The 20,736-nt window shown below is 46.2% G+C and overlaps 1 protein-coding gene across 3 annotated transcripts; it reads left to right on the top strand.

Moving 5' to 3' along the window:
* Window positions 1-3,188: 3,188 nt before the first annotated feature.
* KLF4 (KLF transcription factor 4) lies at window positions 3,189-7,877 on the top strand. Of its 3 annotated transcripts, none has more exons than XM_060154685.1 (5): window positions 3,189-3,680; window positions 3,793-3,913; window positions 4,564-5,554; window positions 5,645-5,809; window positions 6,787-6,924. In XM_060154685.1, exons 1-5 carry the CDS (start codon window positions 3,676-3,678, stop codon window positions 6,810-6,812), a joined length of 1,308 nt encoding a protein of 435 aa, XP_060010668.1. In that variant the 5' UTR covers window positions 3,189-3,675; the 3' UTR covers window positions 6,813-6,924. The 3 variants fall into 3 exon arrangements, with proteins under 3 accessions (XP_060010668.1, XP_060010666.1, XP_060010667.1); XM_060154684.1 differs by having other exon boundaries at window positions 3,196-3,680; window positions 6,809-7,877; XM_060154683.1 differs by having other exon boundaries at window positions 3,191-3,680; window positions 4,564-5,809; window positions 6,809-7,877.
* The last annotated feature ends 12,859 nt before the right edge of the window (window positions 7,878-20,736 follow it).

Genomic DNA, 20,736 nt, shown 5'->3' on the forward strand with positions numbered 1-20,736 from the left:
GCTTTGCCACCTTGAGAAAGTTGCAAGACCCTCTCCCAGTTATTTATCCGCAGGGATTTCATTTCAAAGCAGTGGTTACTTAAAAGCATCTCTTGCTTTCACCTTCTGAAAAAGCAGCTTTTCCCGAGTTCTGTGGCCTTTATGCACAGACACCAGGCCAGGGTGCTGCCAGGTACGCAGATCCAGTGTCCGATTCTGGCTGCGGAGTCCTTCCCTTGAAACACTATGTCGCCTCTTCAACCTATCACACCCCTCCATGGCTCCACATGAACCCCTTGGCACTAAATGGTTTCCATCACATCTTCTGCCAACTAGTGCAATTTGTGCTGGGAAAAAAAAATCTATTTTATAACTCCAAGGACATTATATAATCAACTTCCATACCACAAAACTTGTAGTATCAGTTTGCTGAAATAAAGTCACAAGTATTTAATTCTCCTCGAAAGGGTGTCTTCCATTATTATTTCAGAGTGCAATTTAGTCATCAAATGTATACTCAGCCTCATGTTTATAAATTATACAGGGCAGGGATTTAACTCTTCTGGACCTACCTGTTCTGAGGAGGAGAGGGAGGGTCATAACCCTGATGTCACACCGGGCACCTGCCTTGAAAGGAGATGATTTGTGAACTTGAAGTTCCTTACCTCTTTTAGAAATGTGGAGCAAATCTACAGATTTCCCTTTATGATGCAATCAGGAATAACCAGAAAGTTGCCTGCCACAAAGAGGCACTGGCTTCCCTCCTCCAGAAAGCTGTTTGGAAACTACAAGTTGGTCTTTTTAATTGAGCTTCAGAATCTTCTCTTGATTATGACACAATAATAGTGGTTTTCCAATTCATCTGTGTAATATTGTTTTTTCATTGTGGTGGTTACTTCTGTCGAAGGGGAAGGGCGACTGCCTTAGATAAATGGGAGAAAAGCAGAAAACTCCTCATGCACTGGCTACCTAAATGGGAAATTCCAAGTCCTGACAAACATTTACATCATGAAGGTGATGGCTGCCAATCAAGGCTTATCCAAGGTCAATGCAGTTTAGGAACCCTGGCCTTGATGGTAAAGTGGATAACTTCTCCATGCAATCCTCAAGTCCTAGTATCCCAAGACATGTCTGCCATCACAATGAAAGGAACAGCGGAGGAGGTAGCAGGTAGCTTTCTTTCTTGGTTCCTCCTTTTGAAAAGGGCAGTATTTTCAGAGTTAAAGTAACTGGCTGGCTCCTATGGGGTGGGGTTGAAACCCTCTAGGCCGCGGAGGAGGTTCGCGGGGGGGTTCCTGCCAAAGCATGCCCTTCCCCCAGCGGCAGGATCTCGCAGCCATTGGCCAAAGCCGGGCTGGAGGATGGAAGTCATCCTCAAGGGCTTCCAACTCTCCGGACTGAGCGGGATTCCTGGCCTTGGCATAAAGGGTCGAGTGGATTCATTCGGGGAGCGATGCATTCCAAGAATGCTTCTGTGGTTGGCAAGGAGTGGAAAAATCAAGGACAACAAATATTCTGAGGAAACCTAATAGGTACCAGGATCGCAGGACTCAAACAAACAAGGTGACGACTTAAAGTACGAGGTAACTGGATCTCGATGAGGGTGAGCGCACACTGCACAGGGCAGGGGCTTCGATCCTTTTCCCGGCCCGCCTCCTACCTTTTCTCTCCTGGGCTGACACCCGGACGGGACCGGCCGCGTTTACTGACAAGGGGGCTCGGTGGAAAGGGCGGGCGGAGCCCTGTGCTCGCCTGAATCCAAACAAAACACCTCGCAAGCCTACGTTTAGAAAGCGATACCGAACACCACACTCACGTTTAAAAAAAAAAAACAAAAAACAGCGCTGTTCGCAGAGAAGATGAGGACGAAAACATTTCCCGGCTGGAAAATTACTGATCACAAACTAAGGGGGAGTGGGGGAGGGGAGGCAGTTAGAAGACTGAAATAACGACCGCCGTTTCCTCTTCTCTGCCCTGTGGGCAGGCACGGCTGCCGCGAGCTCCGTGTGCCCTTTTCGGGAATCGGGGTCCCAGCGCACCGTTCCACTTTCTGGCACGGGGACGCTTTCCAGCTAAGTCCCTTTCGGTGGGTTTGACCGCTCAGAGCCTAAGCCAAGGGAGAGTTGCCGTTTGACCTTTACCTCGCCATTTCACCTCTCTCTGACTCAGTTTTCTCATCCATAAAATGGAAAGGAGAGTTGCGTGCCTTGCAAAGTGCTTTGAGATTCCAGCTTGAAAGGTGTCCCCACGCCTCACGCCCTTCTCCTCTCCCCCACCTCACAAAGTGACTCTTGAGCCCTTTCACTCCCTCGCTCGCTCCTTCAAATATCAAAACTGTAGCTCCATTTCCAATTCCGGCCTCTTTCCGCCCTTTCCAGGCGGGGAACACCCCTCCTCCGGCCTTCTCAGGCTCCCGGTCCCAGCCACGCAGCGCTGGGCACCCGCCTCTTCTCTGTTCCCCCACCCCCATCCGGCAGAAGAGCCCGCGAAGAACCGTGCAAGGCAAGGCCAAACGCCCGCACTGGAGCTCGGGCCCTAGAGCCACGGTCCTGAGTGCGTATAAGAGGGACCCGGGCTAAAGGAGTCACGCGGATAATCGCGCTCTTCTCTAGAGCGCAGACAGCTCGACAAGCGCGTCCCGGGACTGGGGTGGGGGGCGCGTTACCGTCCCCCTTCGCCCCTACCGGCCTTCTCGACCGTGAACTTCGAACCCACGGAGACGCCCGTGGCGACACCGACCGTCCTGGTCTCGCGGCGACCGGACCCGCGCCCCGTACCCAGAGCCCCACGCCAGGCCCGCTGCCGCCACCGCCGCCGGCGTCAGCGCGGCTCCTGCCCGCCAGCTGCCGGGCTGGCGTCACAGACCGCTGGGCCCCGCCCGCGCCCCTCCCTCCTCCCCGCCCCCACGTGCGCCGAGTTTGTTTATTTAGCTGCCACGGCAACGCGCGGGGGGCTGCGGGAGGGAGGAGAGAAGAAAGGCAGGGGGCGGGGCCTGGCGGCGGGCCCCAGCACACAGCGGGTAGGAGGCGGGGGGGAGGGCGGGAGCCAAGAAGTTATAAGTAAGGAGCGCGCCGGCGGGCGCCGGCAGTTCCCCGGCCCGAGAGAACGAGCGCGGCTGCGGGCGCGCGGGGAGCAGAGGCGGTGGCGGGCGGCGGCGGCACCGGGAGCCGCCAAGTGCCCCTCCCCGCCCCTCCGGCCCCCCACCCAGCCACCCGCCCGCGGCCAGCGCCCATGGCCGCGAGCGCCCCGCGCAGCCCCCCGGACTCCGCGCGCCGCGCCGCCGCCCAGTCCGCAGATCCGCGCCACCGCGGCCAGTCTCACCTGGCGGCGCCGCCCGCCAGCCACTCCGGCCACAGCCCCAGCGCCCACGGCGATAGCCGCGGCGACCGCGACAGCGGTGGCGGACGCTGCTGAGTCGAAGAGAGCGCAACCCGGCCACCGGACCTACTTTTATTCGCCTTGCTGATTGTCTATCTTTATGAGTTTACAACTTTTCTAAGAACTTTTGTATACAAAGGAACTTTTTAAAAAGACATCTCCCTTTTATATTTAATCCAAAGAAGAAGGATCTCGGGCAGTTTGGGGTTTTTGGTTTTGGCTTCGTTTCTAAGTTCCTTTTTTTCCCTCTTCGTTGACTTTGGGGTTCGGGTACCCCACTGCTTCGGACTCCCGAGGATCTTCTGGGGCCCAACATTAATGAGGTAGGTGCGGCGCGGGGCGCAGGGAGGGGTGAGGGCCGGTGGGACGCGCCAGAGTGGCAGTCGAGAGTGGCCCCTGACTCCTGCCCCTGTGTACTCCCCACCCGGCCCGCAGGCAGCCACCTGGCGAGTCTGACATGGCTGTCAGCGACGCACTGCTCCCGTCCTTCTCCACGTTCGCGTCCGGCCCGGCGGGAAGGGAGAAGACACTGCGTCCAGCAGGTGCCCCGAATAACGTGAGTGTTGCTCCGGGCCTTTGGGATCCTCCGGTGGACTTCTGTGGCTGGGGTGGGGACGGGCGGAGCCCTGGGGTCACCGAGAACCACCGGACGACGGGGAGGAGTGGCCACCGCACGGGCTCCGCAGCCTTCCCGGGATGGCTTCCGCGCCCTTGTCTCAGCTGTACATGCGTGTGGTCCGGACGCTGTGGAGCCGCCGGGGGTGCACACCGGGTCCGCACATATCCCGGAGCGTGCAAGCGGCAGGGCGGGAGGTGTCTGTGTACCCAGACGCTGGCTGGGCCAGAGTGAGCTTGGCGCGTAGGCGTCCCCTTGGCGAGGGCGCACCGAGAGAGCCTCGGTGTCCCAATTCCGGGGCGGCGGGAGCGTCCCCAGGATCTGGCGGGGGAGGGACCCAGGCTGGCGAGCCGCGGCGCTGGCTAACACGCAATCGGGCAGACACAACATAACATCCTCCATATCGACGCACCGCCTCTTCTCGGACCCGGGTGTGGGCCATGACTGCAGCGCTGGCACCCGTAGTCCCCGGGCGCTTCCTGCCTGCCCGGTCCCCGTGTCTAGGCGGTGTAGGCGCGGCGGGCCCACCACTACATTGGATGGCAGTTAGGGACAGCACTGACGGTCTCTCTCGCGTCCTGTTCCCGCAGCGCTGGCGGGAGGAGCTCTCCCACATGAAGCGACTTCCCCCGGTGCTTCCCGGCCGCCCCTACGACCTGGCGGCGGCGACCGTGGCCACCGACCTGGAGAGTGGCGGAGTCGGCGCGGCTTGCGGCAGCAGCAACCCGGCTCTCTTACCCCGGAGGGAGACGGAGGAGTTCAATGATCTCCTGGACCTGGACTTTATCCTCTCCAACTCGCTGTCCCATCAGGAGTCAGTGGCCGCCACCGTGTCCTCGTCGGCATCAGCCTCATCCTCGTCCTCCCCGTCGAGCAGCGGTCCTGCCAGTGCGCCCTCCACCTGCAGTTTCAGCTATCCAATCCGGGCCGGGGGCGACCCGGGCGTGGCGCCGGGCAGCACGGGCGGCGGCCTCCTCTACGGCCGGGAGTCTGCACCCCCTCCGACAGCGCCCTTCAACCTGGCGGACATCAACGACGTGAGCCCCTCCGGCGGCTTCGTGGCCGAGCTCCTGCGGCCCGAATTGGACCCAGTGTACATTCCACCACAGCAGCCGCAGCCGCCAGGTGGCGGGCTGATGGGCAAGTTTGTGTTGAAGGCGTCGCTGAGTGCCCCTGGCAGCGAGTACGGCAGCCCGTCGGTCATCAGTGTTAGCAAAGGCAGCCCGGACGGCAGCCACCCGGTGGTGGTGGCGCCCTACAGCGGCGGGCCGCCGCGCATGTGCCCCAAGATCAAGCAAGAGGCTGTCTCTTCGTGTACCGTCGGTCGGTCCCTAGATGCCCACTTAGGCACTGGACCCCCTCTCAGCAATGGCCACCGGCCTCCTGCGCACGACTTTCCCTTGGGGCGGCAGCTCCCCAGCAGGACTACCCCGACCCTGGGTGCCGAGGAACTGCTGAGCAGCAGGGACTGTCATCCTGCCCTGCCGCTACCACCGGGCTTCCATCCCCACCCGGGGCCCAACTACCCTCCCTTCCTGCCCGACCAGCTGCAGCCGCAGGTCCCACCGCTCCATTACCAAGGTCAGTCCCAGGGATTCATAGTTGGGGCTGGGGAGCCCCGCCCCGGCGGGGCACACGGGATGACGCTGACCCCACCTTCTTCACCCCTAGAGCTCATGCCACCCGGTTCCTGCATGCCGGAGGAGCCCAAGCCAAAGAGGGGGAGAAGGTCGTGGCCCCGGAAAAGGACGGCCACTCACACATGTGATTACGCAGGCTGCGGCAAAACTTACACGAAGAGTTCTCATCTCAAGGCACACCTGCGAACCCACACAGGTAGGAGGCCAGAAGCCGCGGAAAGGAGGGGGGCTGGTGTCCAGCCTCACCGGCTGACTACGGACACTCCTGGGGCCTCCCTTGGGATGTGGGGCGCAGTCTATCTCCTCCATCTCCTGGATCACAGGAGAGAAAGCAAACCGGCGCCTACTATTGCTCGGGAGCCTTTTGCTGGGCGGATGGTATCAGTGCATGAAAATGCAGTTTTGTTAGGCCTTTGAAAGGCAGGGAGATTCCAGGCTGCATGTGGGCCTCTTCTAGCTTGAGCAAACCATTGCCCTTGTAATCAAGAAATTATACTTGGCAAAAAAAAAAAGAAAGAAAAAAGAAAAAGAAAAGAAATTATACTTTGCAGCGCAAAAGCATGGTATTTTCTTAAATCAGTTTTTTGTTTTCTAGGCTATTTTTATTGCTTTTTTCTCACCTCTCCCCCTTTCTAGTCTTAACAATTAGGTTTTATTTAAATCCCAAGGACTTAATGGTTAGGCTTGCGGAGATTCTGGTTTAAGATTGTCACCGCAGAGAATTTGTTTGTGGATGTAAGTAGGTATATAAGGTCACTAAGGCACAGCAGTCATGAATAATGTTGGTACAGGAAAAGTAGCCTCCTGTCACTTTCTAGAACCAGTTCTAGTGGGATAGGATATTACTGATTTGGACCAGGAAGAGGCACTAGCAGCCATAGTTTCTAAATTCACTTCCTCCACAGCGATATCTTAGCTCAAAAGAATGAAAACGTTAGTCCAACAGAAGTATAGGTTTAAGTGGTCTTTGTTCTCTGTGATAAGCTATCTAACTTCCCCTAAAAAAAAAAAAAAAGAGCAAAAAATTCCTATATTCCTGCTTTACGATCTAAAATTTAATCTGGCCTTAAGAGGTATAAAGACCCCGGATCCTTTCGGAATGGGGTGCTTGGGGAGTTGGTTGAATGTCTGGCCTCTATGGCCAGTTCTTAATTCTTTCACAATCGCTTCCAGTGGCTTTATTTTCCTTTTCCAGGTGAGAAACCTTACCACTGTGACTGGGACGGCTGTGGGTGGAAGTTTGCCCGCTCAGATGAACTCACCAGGCACTACCGCAAACACACCGGGCACCGCCCCTTCCAGTGCCAGAAGTGTGACCGGGCATTTTCGAGGTCGGACCACCTCGCCTTACACATGAAGAGGCACTTTTAAATCCCCAAACAGTGGATATGACCCACACTGCCAGACAAGCATTCAGTATTTTTTACCTTTCACACTGTCTTCCCGGTGAGGGGAAGAACCCAGCTGGAAAGCACTACAATCATGGTCAAGTTCCCAACAAGTCAACTTGTGAATGGATAATCAGGAGACATGAGGCAACCAAATGACAAAGAACAGATGGGGTCTGTGACTGGATCTTCTATCATTCCAATTCTAAATCCAACTTGAATATATATTCCTGGACTTACAAAACGCCAAGGGGGTGACTGGAAGTTGTGGATATCAGGGTATAAATTAGATCCGTGAGTTGGGGGGGAGGGGAAGACCAGAATCCCTTGAATTGTTTCGATGCAATATAAGCATAAAGATCACCTTGTATTCTCTTTGCCTTCTAAAAGCCATTATTACGATCTTAGAAGAAGAGGAAGAAATTCAGGTACAGAAAATGTGTTTTAATAGCCTAAACGATGGTGCTTGGTGAGTCTTGGTTCTAAAGGTACCAAATGAGGCCAAAGTTCTCAAACTGCTGCATACTTTGACAAGGAAAATCTATTTTTGTCTTCCGATCTACATTTATGACCTAAGTCAGGTAAATACACCTGGTTTACTTTAACCTTTTTATGCAGACAGTCTGTTATGCACTGTGGTTTCAGATGTGCAATAATTTGTACAATGGTTTATTCCCAAGTATGCCTTAAGCAGAACAAATGTTTTTTTCTATATAGTTCCTTGCCTTAATAAATATGTAATATAAATTTAAGCAAACTTCTATTTTGTATATTTGTAAACTACAAAGTAAAAAAATGAACATTTTGTGGAGTTTGTATTTTGCATACTCAAGGTGAGAATTAAGTTTTAAATAAACCTATAATATTTTATCTGAACACTGTTTTTGGTTTTTGTTTCTCCCCTTGAAAAGCACATAACAGAAATTGCAGTTTAAACCCACTGGGTAGGCATGTGAAAAGCACACCAAAAAGCCAACTTTATCTCGACAGATTAAAAGAAGACTTTTTAAAGACTAAACCTTACCTGGTTCAGGTTCCTCTTTCAAATGTACTTTAAAAAGTGCACGAAAGCAGTTTCCCTACCTATGAACTTCCAGGTAGAAAGAGCTCAATAATTCTTCAGTTTGCTCAGTTTAATATAAGAGTAGTTATACCCATTCACATTTTAAAAGATCTTTATGGTTTTTCTTTAAAATTAAATGAAAATATAAAAATCTCTCTTTCGAGGCCTGCCCTTGCACTCAGAACAATTTATGTAACAAAAGAACCTCCCCACAGTGGAAAACCCCGAAGAACATGGTTCCACAGTGCCCTCCTGAGGATTAAAGGATTCACTTATGCTTTGTGTAACAGATACGTTACTTTTAGTTATAGCCCCCAAAGAGGGCAGAACCAAAGTTTCTGACAGATTTTTAAAACTTCGTCAGTCCTCTGAAGATAAGCCAGCCCCATTGTTTCAGCTGACTGAAACTAAAGAGGCAAAAATGACTCAGTCACAAAACCAAGTGTAAAGTAAATTCAAGTAGATCTTAAATGCTGTTTTTGTAAGTTGGTAGCATATTTCTCAAATTATTAAGGCTTAAAACTTTGCGGTGGATACCCGAGAATCTGAAGTTCATTTGTGGCTGTCACAAAATGGAAAAAGCATTTGTGACACTTGTTGACACTATATTTGTAATGGTAATGTGGGTGACTAATTAACATTGTCAAGCAGACAGAAGCTGACTGACATTTTCTTTAGACTGCTTATTACCTATCCATTATAGCTAGTGTTCAGAGGTGTGTTTGCACTGTGGGTACATTTTATAAATGGAATGAAAAACAGAAATTCATAAGAGGCTCATGGTGGATCAACAGAAAGTATTTTCCTTGGCTTTTAAGAGTCCAGCACGACTGGAAAACATGGCATGTGTCTTAGCTTAAAAGAAAACAGGTGCATCAATAGGATGGAATTTTATGTGGCCAAGAGCATATTCAAAGCATATTTAATGACATGAAAAATGCTCATGGTATGTTAAGTGGAAAAAGCAGGATATAAGACTATAAACAGTATGATTCCAATTGTATAAGTTCAAATGTGTGTGTGCATTGAAGGAGAGAGAGAAGCAATCGAAAATTAAGAGAAAAGACTGGAAGGAAACACCAAAATATTAATACTGGTTTTCTCAGATTAAATTTTCTAGTTTCCAAATATTCTCAAGTAAGTGTCTATTTTAAATGGAGAAACGTTTTAAAGAGAGTACTGGCGCAATGAAAAGCTATTTATTTTAAAAAGCGCAATTAAAGCTATTTAAACAAAAAGCCTACATTCTAATACATTATTTTTGTATTAACTTGTGGTTCCTGCTCTTGGAATCCACCTTTCTCTTATATAGAGGTTTGTGTATGGAAAGTGTTTATCAAAAAGTTCTACCATTTTCATAGTCACTAAGTGCCTATCATCTCAGGTAGAAGAAACGTCATTCATAAAATATCAAGACATTTTAAATGTATTCAAATTTTTCTGATGTCATAGGGAAACATCACTTGCATTAACTTTTTCTAACCTGAATAAGAAAGCTTCAGTATCTAAAATGAGGAAGATTTTCCAAAAATGTAACAGGACAAAACTATTCAAGATGCACAAATAGCTAAACTATTTACTTTAGTACCTATCAGTTCTGAGCTCCTAGGTGTACTGTTATTACTGCATTACAGAGCCGTTTATACTGTATAATAAAGACCACCTAATAATTGAGATGCCTGCTTATTACATTTTTCTCATGACATTTAATTTTATATGTCCTAGATTTTAACTTGTGCGCACACACACACAGGATTAACAATAGCATTTCCTACACATCAACAGACTTTCAGTCTCTCTCTTTTCCAACAAAATGCCTTTTCCAGCAAAATATTCTTTCCACCTGAGAACCTGTTTGACTCCTACCGTCTTGTTTGGGTTTGTTAGAACAAAACAGGAACCTTCACCATCTCAAGTAGGATTGGTGGGGATTAATCCTCTTCCTTTCAAAAACTGTTCGGTTTTTAGAAATAAGCAATGTTATTTCATATTTGGAGATTCACGACTTTTACATATAATTTCTTTACATATGAGAAAGTCCAGGTAAGTCCGTCCTTATGCTATGGAAGCAAGTCTGCAGGGAAAATACTAAAACAAGCCCGTGGTGGTACCCGCTGTACTTTGATCTATGGGGATATCTAAACTTAGCAGCTTAGGCAGCCACCTGTTCTATGATACGTTCTGGCTTCTGAAGCTCCGTTCAGCACAATAAGAATTTGTAGTCCTTATTCTCTCTCTTTCTGCCCACCTTCACCCTTCTCCCTCTCTTATAAAACGCATAGACACCATCCTAGACCTACACAAACCTTTTTTGTGTATTTATTATTTTGTCATTTTATTTGTTACTATATATTAACCTTTTATGTATTTTATTTCCTCGTCTTTTCTTAGCACCTTTTACACGCTATTGTACAGTGACATGTTTTTATAGCGATAAGCTGAAGCTATGTACTTCCTAAAGGTCGTTTATGAAACTATCATTCACCGTTCACATGCAGAGTACTCAGTCAATAATATTTCATACAAAACCACCAAGAACTCTCTACATAATGAATGCTGTGGAATATAGCACGGAATGTTCTACCTGTGAAAATGCAGAGAATACAGCTGCAATCAGAATGCTGTATACAGTTTTGTTTTTTTTTTTCACATTAAGTGAAACTAAAATGAAAGTTGAGAACAAGACACCCTTTGGAAGGCTTTACCTTAAACAAAAAAGTAAATTTTGAGTAAATTTCTCACCATCTCCTAAAAAACTAACAAATTCTTAAATCCTTCTGAAGTACCTAGGGGTTCAATGCCCTGGTCACAGTCTAAACACAAAGGAAACCAACTGCTAAAATGTTAGCATAAACACAGAAAATCTTTCAGGCTGGTCTCTAGGCTACCATAGCCAGCTGACTTAGTTGAGGGGGAGGAAGTCCATGGGGTAGGAATCTCAGTCAAATTGCTTCTCTGGAAATATGAACGTAGGGAGCCTATCTTTTTAATTGTTTTCCACGACGCCAGTGCTATAATATCACTTTTTTGAATTGCTTCAGTCTTCTCAACACCCTAAATGAGTCAGCATGTTGCAACCCGTCTTCCCAAATGTCCTGTGCCACTTGTTCTTAAAGGAAAAGGAGGAAATAAATATAAATCTAATTTAATAGCAACGACAGGAAATAAATTCACACTTCCAGAATCCCTTTGACATCTGAGTATACCTCCTAGAACAATTTTCATTGATACAACACAATAATTATAATGATATCCCAGAGTATGAGGGCCATTTGCTATCCTTTTGTGTTTCTTTTCATGTCTATGTTACATGTTATCATCTAAACAGAGTAAGAAACGAGAAGTAGCTCTTTATGGAGAGATAGATAAATAGACGGATAGATGAAGCTGCAGGTGGAGATTTGACAATTATCTAAAATCAATTAGGGCGAACAGTCAACCACGTCCAGTCCAAGGTATCTGAGGCCAGGAGGTTGAGTGGGGTTACAACACCTATCTCACCTATAATATCTGTATCTGTACTGACTGGCACTAAATAACACATTACTGAATGGTGGTCAGATCATCATGAAATAAAGCCAATGCACTCGGGCACTTTACCCTGCACACCCTCTTAAAAGCTAAAATGGATAAATAACTTTACAGGGAAATTGAAGGAACTCTTAGATACACTTGCTGAAAGCCAAGGAGATATGTGAATTGGTGCAAACCATAAGCAGAGTCTCTTAGACATGATGCATGGAAGGGATTTTTTCAGTAAAGACAAGAATACCTCTTTGCTGATCGGGTCACTTTTTGCTGGTGTATAGTCACCCCTTACTTCTGCACAACTCTGTGAGGTCTATGAAGCATTTACTCACTCCATTACCTCAATTAAGCCTCACAACAAAAGGTAGGGGTGGGATTTCCCTCTCTCATCCCCATTTTATGGACGAGGAAACGGAGGTTCCCCTCACAGATTAGTGTTTTGTTTTTTTTTTTCCCATTCTTGCTGACATACTCAAAGCGTTTCTCTTCTAATGCTTTTGTCCTCAGTCTGCTGGGCAAGTAGGGCTACAGGCAAATGGATACACCCCAATTCAGAAGGATTTACTAACATCCAGGTTCTTCCAGTAAACCTGTTTAGCAGTTAAAAGCCCCAGACTTTCTGTCTCCCAATTAAGGTGCTATTTCCTTTGTCAAGGTAGACAAGATGGGGACGTTTCCTGCAGAAGTTTTCTGAGCTGGTCACTATGCCATGAATATGATCTATACTTTTAGTCTGAGGTGGAAGAAAAGCACCTGTTTCTGTCCCAGCACACAGTTCTCCTGGTCAAACAGATCTGGTCAAGCCCCTCCCTTACTCATTACCTTCCCAAGGTCCCTAGGGTGTACTGGATAAAGAGTTAAATTGTGGCCCCCAGCTGTCTGTCCAGTATCATCTCCTTAAGTACCCAATCACACCTTAAGTGTACCAGCCACGCAAAACTACTCTGGACCCCCCAACGCACTATGCCTGCTTCAGCCTTTGAGCCTTTGCTGGCAGGTGTTGGTCTCTGCTGCTTCTGGAAAGATCCATATTCCCCTGACAAGCACTTATATATCCTTCATAGCGCGTTCTTAATAAGCCCTCCCACCCCCTCAATCTAGATTTTTCGTTAAAATCATATCCTGGACTTCCCTGGTGGTGCAGTGGTTAAGAATCCGCCTGCCAATGCAGGGGACATGGGTTCCAGCACCTGGTCCGGGAAGATCCCACATGCCGCGGAGCAACTAAGCCCGTGCGCCACAACTACTGAAGCCCGCGCGCCTAGAGCCCGTGCTCCGCAGCAAGAGAAGCCACTGCAATGAGAAGCCCACATACTGCAACGAACAGTAGCCCCCGCTCACCGCAACTGGAGAAAGCCCACGTGCAGCAACAAAGACCCAAGGCAGCCAAAAATAAATAAATAAAATTTTAAAAATCATATCCATATAGACTACAAGATTTTATGCACACCATTATATATAAAGTAGATAAGCAACAAGGACCCACTCTATAGCACAGGGAGCTATATCTATATCTTGTAATAACCTATAATGGAAAAGGATCTAAAAAAGAATATATATACATGTATATATATCACACATACAAACATATATATATATATATATATAATGTGTATATATATAACTGAATCACTTTGCTGTATACCTGAAACTAACACAACATTGTAAATCAACTATATTTCAATAAGAATTTAAAAAAAAAGACTTTATGGGTTTGGCTCCCCCAACAGACACGAGCTCCTGAAGGGTACTGGGAGCTTCCCTTCTTTGCCCTTGAATACCCACAGTTACTAGATTTAATTGAATACAACTAATCATTTATTGACTATTTAGCCCAAATCCTGGCATTTCTTCTTAGAGGACTCCTCCTTGCCAGGTGATTTTCGGCGTTGATTCTGGAAAGAATTTTGTTCATATGGGCGGGGGTTGACGTGTATTAGGGGAGGCAGATGGGTGTCAGGTGACCCACTGGAAGCAGTTAGGGGACAACTGGGCATGGCCTTCAGGAAGCCAGAATTTGGGAAAAGAAAATATTTTATTCTTCCCTTTGGAAAACCCATTGTGCCTCCTTTCAAGGGCAAAAATATAAGTGTATTGTGAACATATGACAAACTATGAAGGTTTTTTTGTTTTTTTTTTTGAAAAAAACACACTTTAAAAGCTTTGAAGGCACCTTGCGTTCTAGGATCCTCGGTGGGCTAGTCTGCCCGAATGAGGAAGGGTCACCTATTCTTCTTCAAGTTTGCTGCTCTTCAAGCTTGAGACTCTCCTCGCTGCTTGGATGACAGTAATTTTCTGACTTCTGAACATGTCTAAACTGTTCTAGAAAACTGACTCTAGAAAACAGTGCGTGGAATTGACAAATGCCCCTGCCTTTGAGGCAGTTACCGCCTCACAGAGGAATGAGCAACAGACGGCAGGCACTGAAAGCTATAAAATTACACAGGCTGTCTGAGCAGGAAAGGGTCTTCAAGACCTTTTAACTCAAGGAGAAAACTGAGGCCGGGATAAAAGACTGGACTTGCCCAAGGTCACATCAGGTGGGGATCTGAATACCAGCCAGGGCCTAGGTCTCGCTTAACAAGCCAACCGGCTGATGGCTCTATCCTGAGAACCCAAGGGAACATTAGAGGCTAATACAGATTTTTTTTAAGACACATGCAAAAGGATGGTTTTAAAAGGAAAGTTCTAAATTCAATGTGATGTTGTGCTCCGATGTCCAAAAAAGTGTTTCATCGATCTCTATTGTGCTTCTATTATAGTATCGTGTTACCAGCTGAAACAAGGACTATTCACTTACCACGGTGCCCCTCTAGGGAACACATGGGAAAAAATGTAAAAATATAATTCTCGCTTTGTTCTGCTATTTCCATGCAACTTCATTCAAACATATATAATCTGTTCAACACCTACCTTAACAGCAACAGTGCAAAGAGTGATGGAACCGAAAATGAATACGAATATATAAATATGCCTGTCTACAGATATTTTTTTCCTAATGCAATTGCTCTGCTAAGGGTATAAAGTGTAAGTTAAATGGAAATCAGCATGCTAACTCAGTAAAACTTGTTTACCTCTCTTGGAAAAGTGATCGGAGAGTTCTCTGAGAGACTCAACCACATTGACTACAACCACATGAGCCATTTCTTTCCCTTCGGTTTTCTTAATTGCTTATTATTTCAGATACCTCCAACTTGTTTATCAGGCGCATGTCAAAGCACGTTAAAACGCGTTATTCAGGTTCAGCATGAAGGATTTAGCCTTATTTGACAAGGTATCACAAACTTCTGTTGAAATGAGTGATTCGAGTAAAATGGAGCTTAACCTGCAAACCCAGGTAACTTGGGTTTCTATAGATTGGAGATTGCATATCTAGACCGGGGGAACAACCTGATTTTGCTTGAAGCGCAATTAACTTTATGGCTAGGCAGCATAACTGACTTCATAGGCTACTTTGGTGCCAGGTGCCGAAGCTTGTAGAAAGAGGGGAGGCTTTGGGATCCTAAGAGATGCTTTGCATTAAAGACTTTGGAGGTAAAGCCTCTCTGGCACGGGAGTCTGATTTGCAATTTGTGCCTTTGTAAAAGGATTGAGATCCCTATTGTTTAATGTCTGGATCTCAATTTGCATTTGGAAGCACATGCCCTCTTCTAGGTTTAGAGTTTTTTTTATTTTCATTTTCTTGTTCTGATATACAATCAATACTGCCTGTGAAAAAACTGATACAACTGCACGGCCAAATGTTTGCACTGATTAAGGAAGTCAGGTAGATTGGTTTTCTCTGTGGATGGTGGAGTCTACCTGGGCTCCAGCAATAGTGAGCCAGTAATCTATCTAGCAACTGACAAATAGCTCATAGGTAAACAAACATTTTCATTTATTATTTCCTTAATTAGAATGCATGGCACTTTGCTTAAAAAAAAAAACAACTCACTACAGAGGTCTGACCAGACAGTGGACCTACAAAATGAACTGAAAGAAAAAAATCCTCTGACCACCTCAGGACATATGCGAATACATCCATCCAATGTCTTCCTTTATAAGGAAAGGTTTGAGAAGAATTATTTTAGGTTTGCAATAACAAAATTCTCAGCTGTACATGATATTTAACTACCTGTCCTTTGGTAAACAATTTTAATATTTGCTTTGACAGTGTTCCCAGATTGGACACATAAAACTTGGAATAGAAATTGCATGAGGAGGGACTTCCCTGGTGGCACAGTGGTTAAGAATCCGCCTGCCAATGCAGGGGACACGGGTTCGAGCCTTGATCCGGGAAGATCCCTCATGCTGCGGGGCAACTATGCCCGTGTGCCACAACTACTGAAGCCTGCATGCCTAGAGCCTGTGCTCCGCAACAAAAGAAGCCACTGCAATGAGAAGCTCTTTCACAGCAACAAAGAGTAGCCCCAACTAGACAAAGCCCGATCACAGCAACAAAGACCCAATGCAGCCAAAAATAAATAAATTAATAAATAAATAAGTTTGTACATATAAAAAAAGAAATTGCGTGAGGAGGAACAATTTCTTAGATTGTGAGTTTAAGAAGTATGGTTTATTTGTTTGTTTTCTTTTTAACTCTTCATCCTTTGTCTTTGCCATTGACCACAAGAAAACATTTCTTGCATGTTTGGAGGAAGGTCCTGGGAACTCGGAGTTGCTAGTTGAGCAAGCTGGAGGTAGAAGGAAAGCATTCACATTCATGGAGCACCTATGGCATGTCAAGGACTTTGCTAGATGTTTGGGGATTTGTGATTACGCCCATTTTGTGGTGGAGAAGACTGAGGCCCAGAGGAGGCAAGTGACTTACCCAAGGTCACACAGCTGTGATGGGAAGCCAGATCTACCCGATTCCTAAGCTCAGGCTCTTTCCGCCACATCATGTCACCTCCCAGGTAAACTCAAGTTAACTTCATTTGGGGGTTTTTCTGTTCCTCACCTCCTTGGAATGTGTTTGTTTTTTAAACTAAACAGGGGTTAATTTGGTGCACAGGAAGCTATAAGGACAAGACTGACCTAATCTACCCTTCTTTCTAATAGAAACAAGTAATCTTATCTGTCATTCCATTAAAAATACACCACATTCTTCTGTGCTCCAGTTTGGATAATGACTCAAGAAAAGGTAGTCCATTTCTGCATTATAGCACCACCACAGCCTCTATAAAATCATCAAAAGTAAATAAGCCATGCTTTCCTTCCTGGGTATTTCATTCACTGATTCCAAAGTACTTCACACATGTATTCATTCTATTAGAATAAAGAACTAGCAGCCCTTTTGATAGCTGGGCCAACTAGAGGTCAGCCTAACAGAGTATCTTTTGCCGAAGACTATACACTCTGAGGCCCCCTTGAATGGAGAATGCCCAAGAGGAAGTCGGCCAAAAGGAGTGGCATGCTGGAGTGTTGTACTTTGAGCCCACATTCTCAGCCACCTCCCATGGGAAACACTCCCTCTCTGACATCTTCCAAAACGCTCTGCCAACATTCTCCTAATGTTCCCAGTATCTGAAGATAATCCCCTTTCCCCTAAACGGGACCTCAACCTAAAACAGATCTGGGTCTGTGCCTCAGGGAATGGACAAGTGACTCAGAGGACCATTTCAGATCTTGGAAGCAGGGAAGTCTCTTCAGAGCATGGGAGCACAGTCTGGGAGCTGGTTAGTACTCAAGGAACAAATGAATAACAGAGCCAGAAGGAGTTCCAAGAAACATTTCACCTGAAGTTTCCTTTGCACTCACGAAGAATTTGAGGCCCCCAAGTCTCCCGCAGTTAGGCCGCTGCAGAACCTCATTCCAGCCTAAGACTTTTCCAGACCCTTCTCAGCCTGTATCAGGCCACAGACTGACTTGCTAAGCAAGACCCAGAGGTCCCCAAACCTTTTTTTTTTTTTTTTTGGCTGTGCGGCATGTGGGATCCTAGTTCCCCGACCACAGATGGAACCCGTGCCCCCTGCAGTGGAAGCACGGAGTCCTAACCATTGGACCTCCAGGGAATTCCCAAGAGGTCCCCAAACCTTAAGTGTAGATGGTAAATGGACAGATTTTTAATGTGTATGATTCAGCATCCAGGGTGGCAGAAAGAAAAAGAGTCTCAACTAAAAAAATGTGTTGATTTGGCACATTTCCTACATTTGGGTTTTGTTTTTTTCCTGTTTTATTTTTCTTCTTTAGCTAATTCATATCATCTGAGTTAGGTTTACATACAAATCTTTCTGTCCAGCAGTACGGCATTGGTTAAGCAAGCCCTAGTTCTCCTTAGAATGGACTACCATGCTCCATTAAAATTATCTGGTAAATAGTAATAAATAAGGGCCAACCTTTATTAAGATTTACTACATGCTGTCCCTATACTCAGCATTTGACATGTATTTTTCTCATTTAGTCCCCTCAATAACCCTGTGAGGCAGCCATTATTCTTCTCCACATTTTAGGGATGAGGATCTGAGGCAAAGAGAGCTTAGGGAACATGCCAGGAATCCCAAAACCAGTGAATGGTGAAGCTGGAATCAAACCGGATTCTACCCAGTCCCAAGCTCTCGAGCCATATACTCTTTACATGCAGAAGAATGTTCAGGAGAAGTTAACTGGAGGGGGAGACACCTACATAGTACGATCCAACTTGGTAAAAATATATCTACGTTTATGTGTTTGGGGGTATATTTGTATATTTGCATTGGGACAGTTATAGAAGGACTGCTCAAACGTCAGTTCCTTGGAGCAGTCTTCCCTGACCACACTAAAAGAGCCCTCCCATGCTGTCCCTGCTATTATCTTTTAATGTGCTTGATTTTTCCTCAGGGCACTTAGCATTACCTGAGATGTAACATATACCAGATACATTTATTGTCTAGCTCCCCTATAGAAGGAGGGGTAACAATGCCTAACAAACTGCCTGGCATGCAGTAAGTGCTTAATATTTGTTGACTCGAACAAATGTACTAAAATCTTAATGGTTTTTTTTGGTTGTTGTTTGTTTGTTTTTTCTCCTCATTTTTTAATTCCACCAGGTCACAATGGTAGCTCTGAAACTAACATATGGCAAATATGGCAAATATTTCTCCAACAAATATAAGATTATTTTTGTTGTTTTTTGTTTTCTTGAAACATCTTTATTGGAGTATAATTGCTTTACAATGGTGTGTTAGTTTCTGCTTTATAACAAAGTGAATCAGTTATACATATACATATGTCCCCCTATCTCTTCCCTCTTTTGTCTCCCTCCCTCCTTCCCACCCTCCCTATCCCACCCCTCTAGGTGGTCACAAAGCAACCGAGCTGATCTCCCTGTGCTATGCGGCTGCTTCCCACTAGCTATCTATTTTACGTTTGTAAACCCTTAATGTTGATGGTTATTTTTTTCTCCCTCTTGCTGTCAAACAGAAACAATTTAGATTCTTGATACTTAAATGGATTTGAATTTTTTATGTTTCTTCCAAAATCCTATGAGTAAAAAAGAAAAAAAAAAGCACATTCCAAGTAAAGGGTAAGAACCTAAAATGGTTTACTTGAAAATGCAAAATGATCTCCTCCATGCGGGACATACACTTTCTCAAGAGCAGAAAGTTCTCGCAGAAGAGGAGACCATTGGAAATCCACTTAGGTGAACTCGCCTTGAGTCAAATGAGATTCATTAATGTTTCAACTGCTAATCCATTTAGTGTCCTATTCACCCAGATGACTTTTCAGAGCATCCCTCTGGTGGTTTTGGAAAGAAAACCCTTCCAGTCGCCAGGCTCAATTGAGCAACAGCAAAAGACAATTGACTGCAGATCGAAGTGTTTGGGATGAATGCAAGACCACCTATCTGGCCCGTGTGAAAATGAAAGCAACATTTGAAATGAGCTGATATGAGTTGGGCAGGTTTTATCCCCCAAATAAAGTCTCTCCTTTCTCCTCTAAAAAGGATTAGGCCTGTGAATGGGAGTCTTGTCTTCAAGTCCCATGGCCTTGACCTTTCTTTGTATTGTTCTACTCACTTTAAACCGCGGGTGGGAGTGGTTTGTGATTTTTTTTCATTCTCAGCCGCGTCCTTCTGAAAGGGGACTTTTACCCCATCTGCAGCTTCAAGAACCATCTACAAGTCAGGAGCACAGTATCCCTGCATTCCAGGCAGAGGAGGGGGCTGCTCTGGCTCGCTTCCTTCCTCTTCCCCAAACAGAATCCAGCTCCTATATAAAATTCATAAATTCTTGGCAGGAAAGAAATCCTCCCATTGGAAGGAACAGATGTTCGACAAGTAACTTTTGCCATCATGACTCTGTTCCTAATATCATAGTTTTAAAGTGTGGGGGGATGTTAATTTTTTTTTAAATGTCAACATGTTCTGGGCAGCTTTTCCATCTCCATCTGTGGCATACACATCACCAATGCTCCCACCGCCCCTTTTTAAATTTCCAGAGACTAGTTGGGAATTGGAAAGATATTAAAAAGTGAAAGCGGAAAATTCAATTCAACAAGTATGTTAATGTATAACCTAATGCAAAGTAATATGATATTTCCCTCCCAGTTGTAAATCTCAGATACATTCTTTTTCTCCTCGTCTTAGACCTTGGAGGGGTCTGCAAGACTTTTAATTGGCAAAATGATCAATTAACATTCAGGGGTTATTACTGGTAATAGAATTCCTTGAGAGTAACCTATTCATAACATTCCCTTTCTAAAGAAAGCCTCAATTGGGGCTTCAAACTCAGGAGGCTACCAGGCCATTTTCACTTTGTTATCACCTCGTTAAACTGCCCACCTTAAATGCCTGTATCGCAGGTGACCGCGGAGAAGGGTCACGGTCGGTGGATGCCTCTTACCTCGCCTGGAAATAACTGGAAAGCGTGACCCCGCCTCGGACCGAGGCGGGGTCCCCTCCCCAGGGACAGCGATGCCCTCTTGCAGCTGCTTTGGCGAGGGCCAGAGCGCCTACTGGCTGGGGCCTGGCTCCAAACACGCCCGACCACGTTTGGGTTCAAAGTCAGAATTCGGTGAGCGGACTGGGTGGGGTGTGGAATCCGCAGGGCAGAAGGAGAGGAAAGTGACAGCGTGGGCGGGGTGGGGAAGCAGCGGCCCGACATTCAAATGCGCCGGGTATCCTCCCGCCGCTCTCGGTCCGGTTTTCCTCTTTCTCTGCCCGGTCGGAGCCAGTCGGGTCTAAAT

This window comes from Lagenorhynchus albirostris, chromosome 7, assembly GCF_949774975.1.
Source record: "Lagenorhynchus albirostris chromosome 7, mLagAlb1.1, whole genome shotgun sequence".
Taxonomy (NCBI): domain Eukaryota; kingdom Metazoa; phylum Chordata; class Mammalia; order Artiodactyla; family Delphinidae; genus Lagenorhynchus; species Lagenorhynchus albirostris.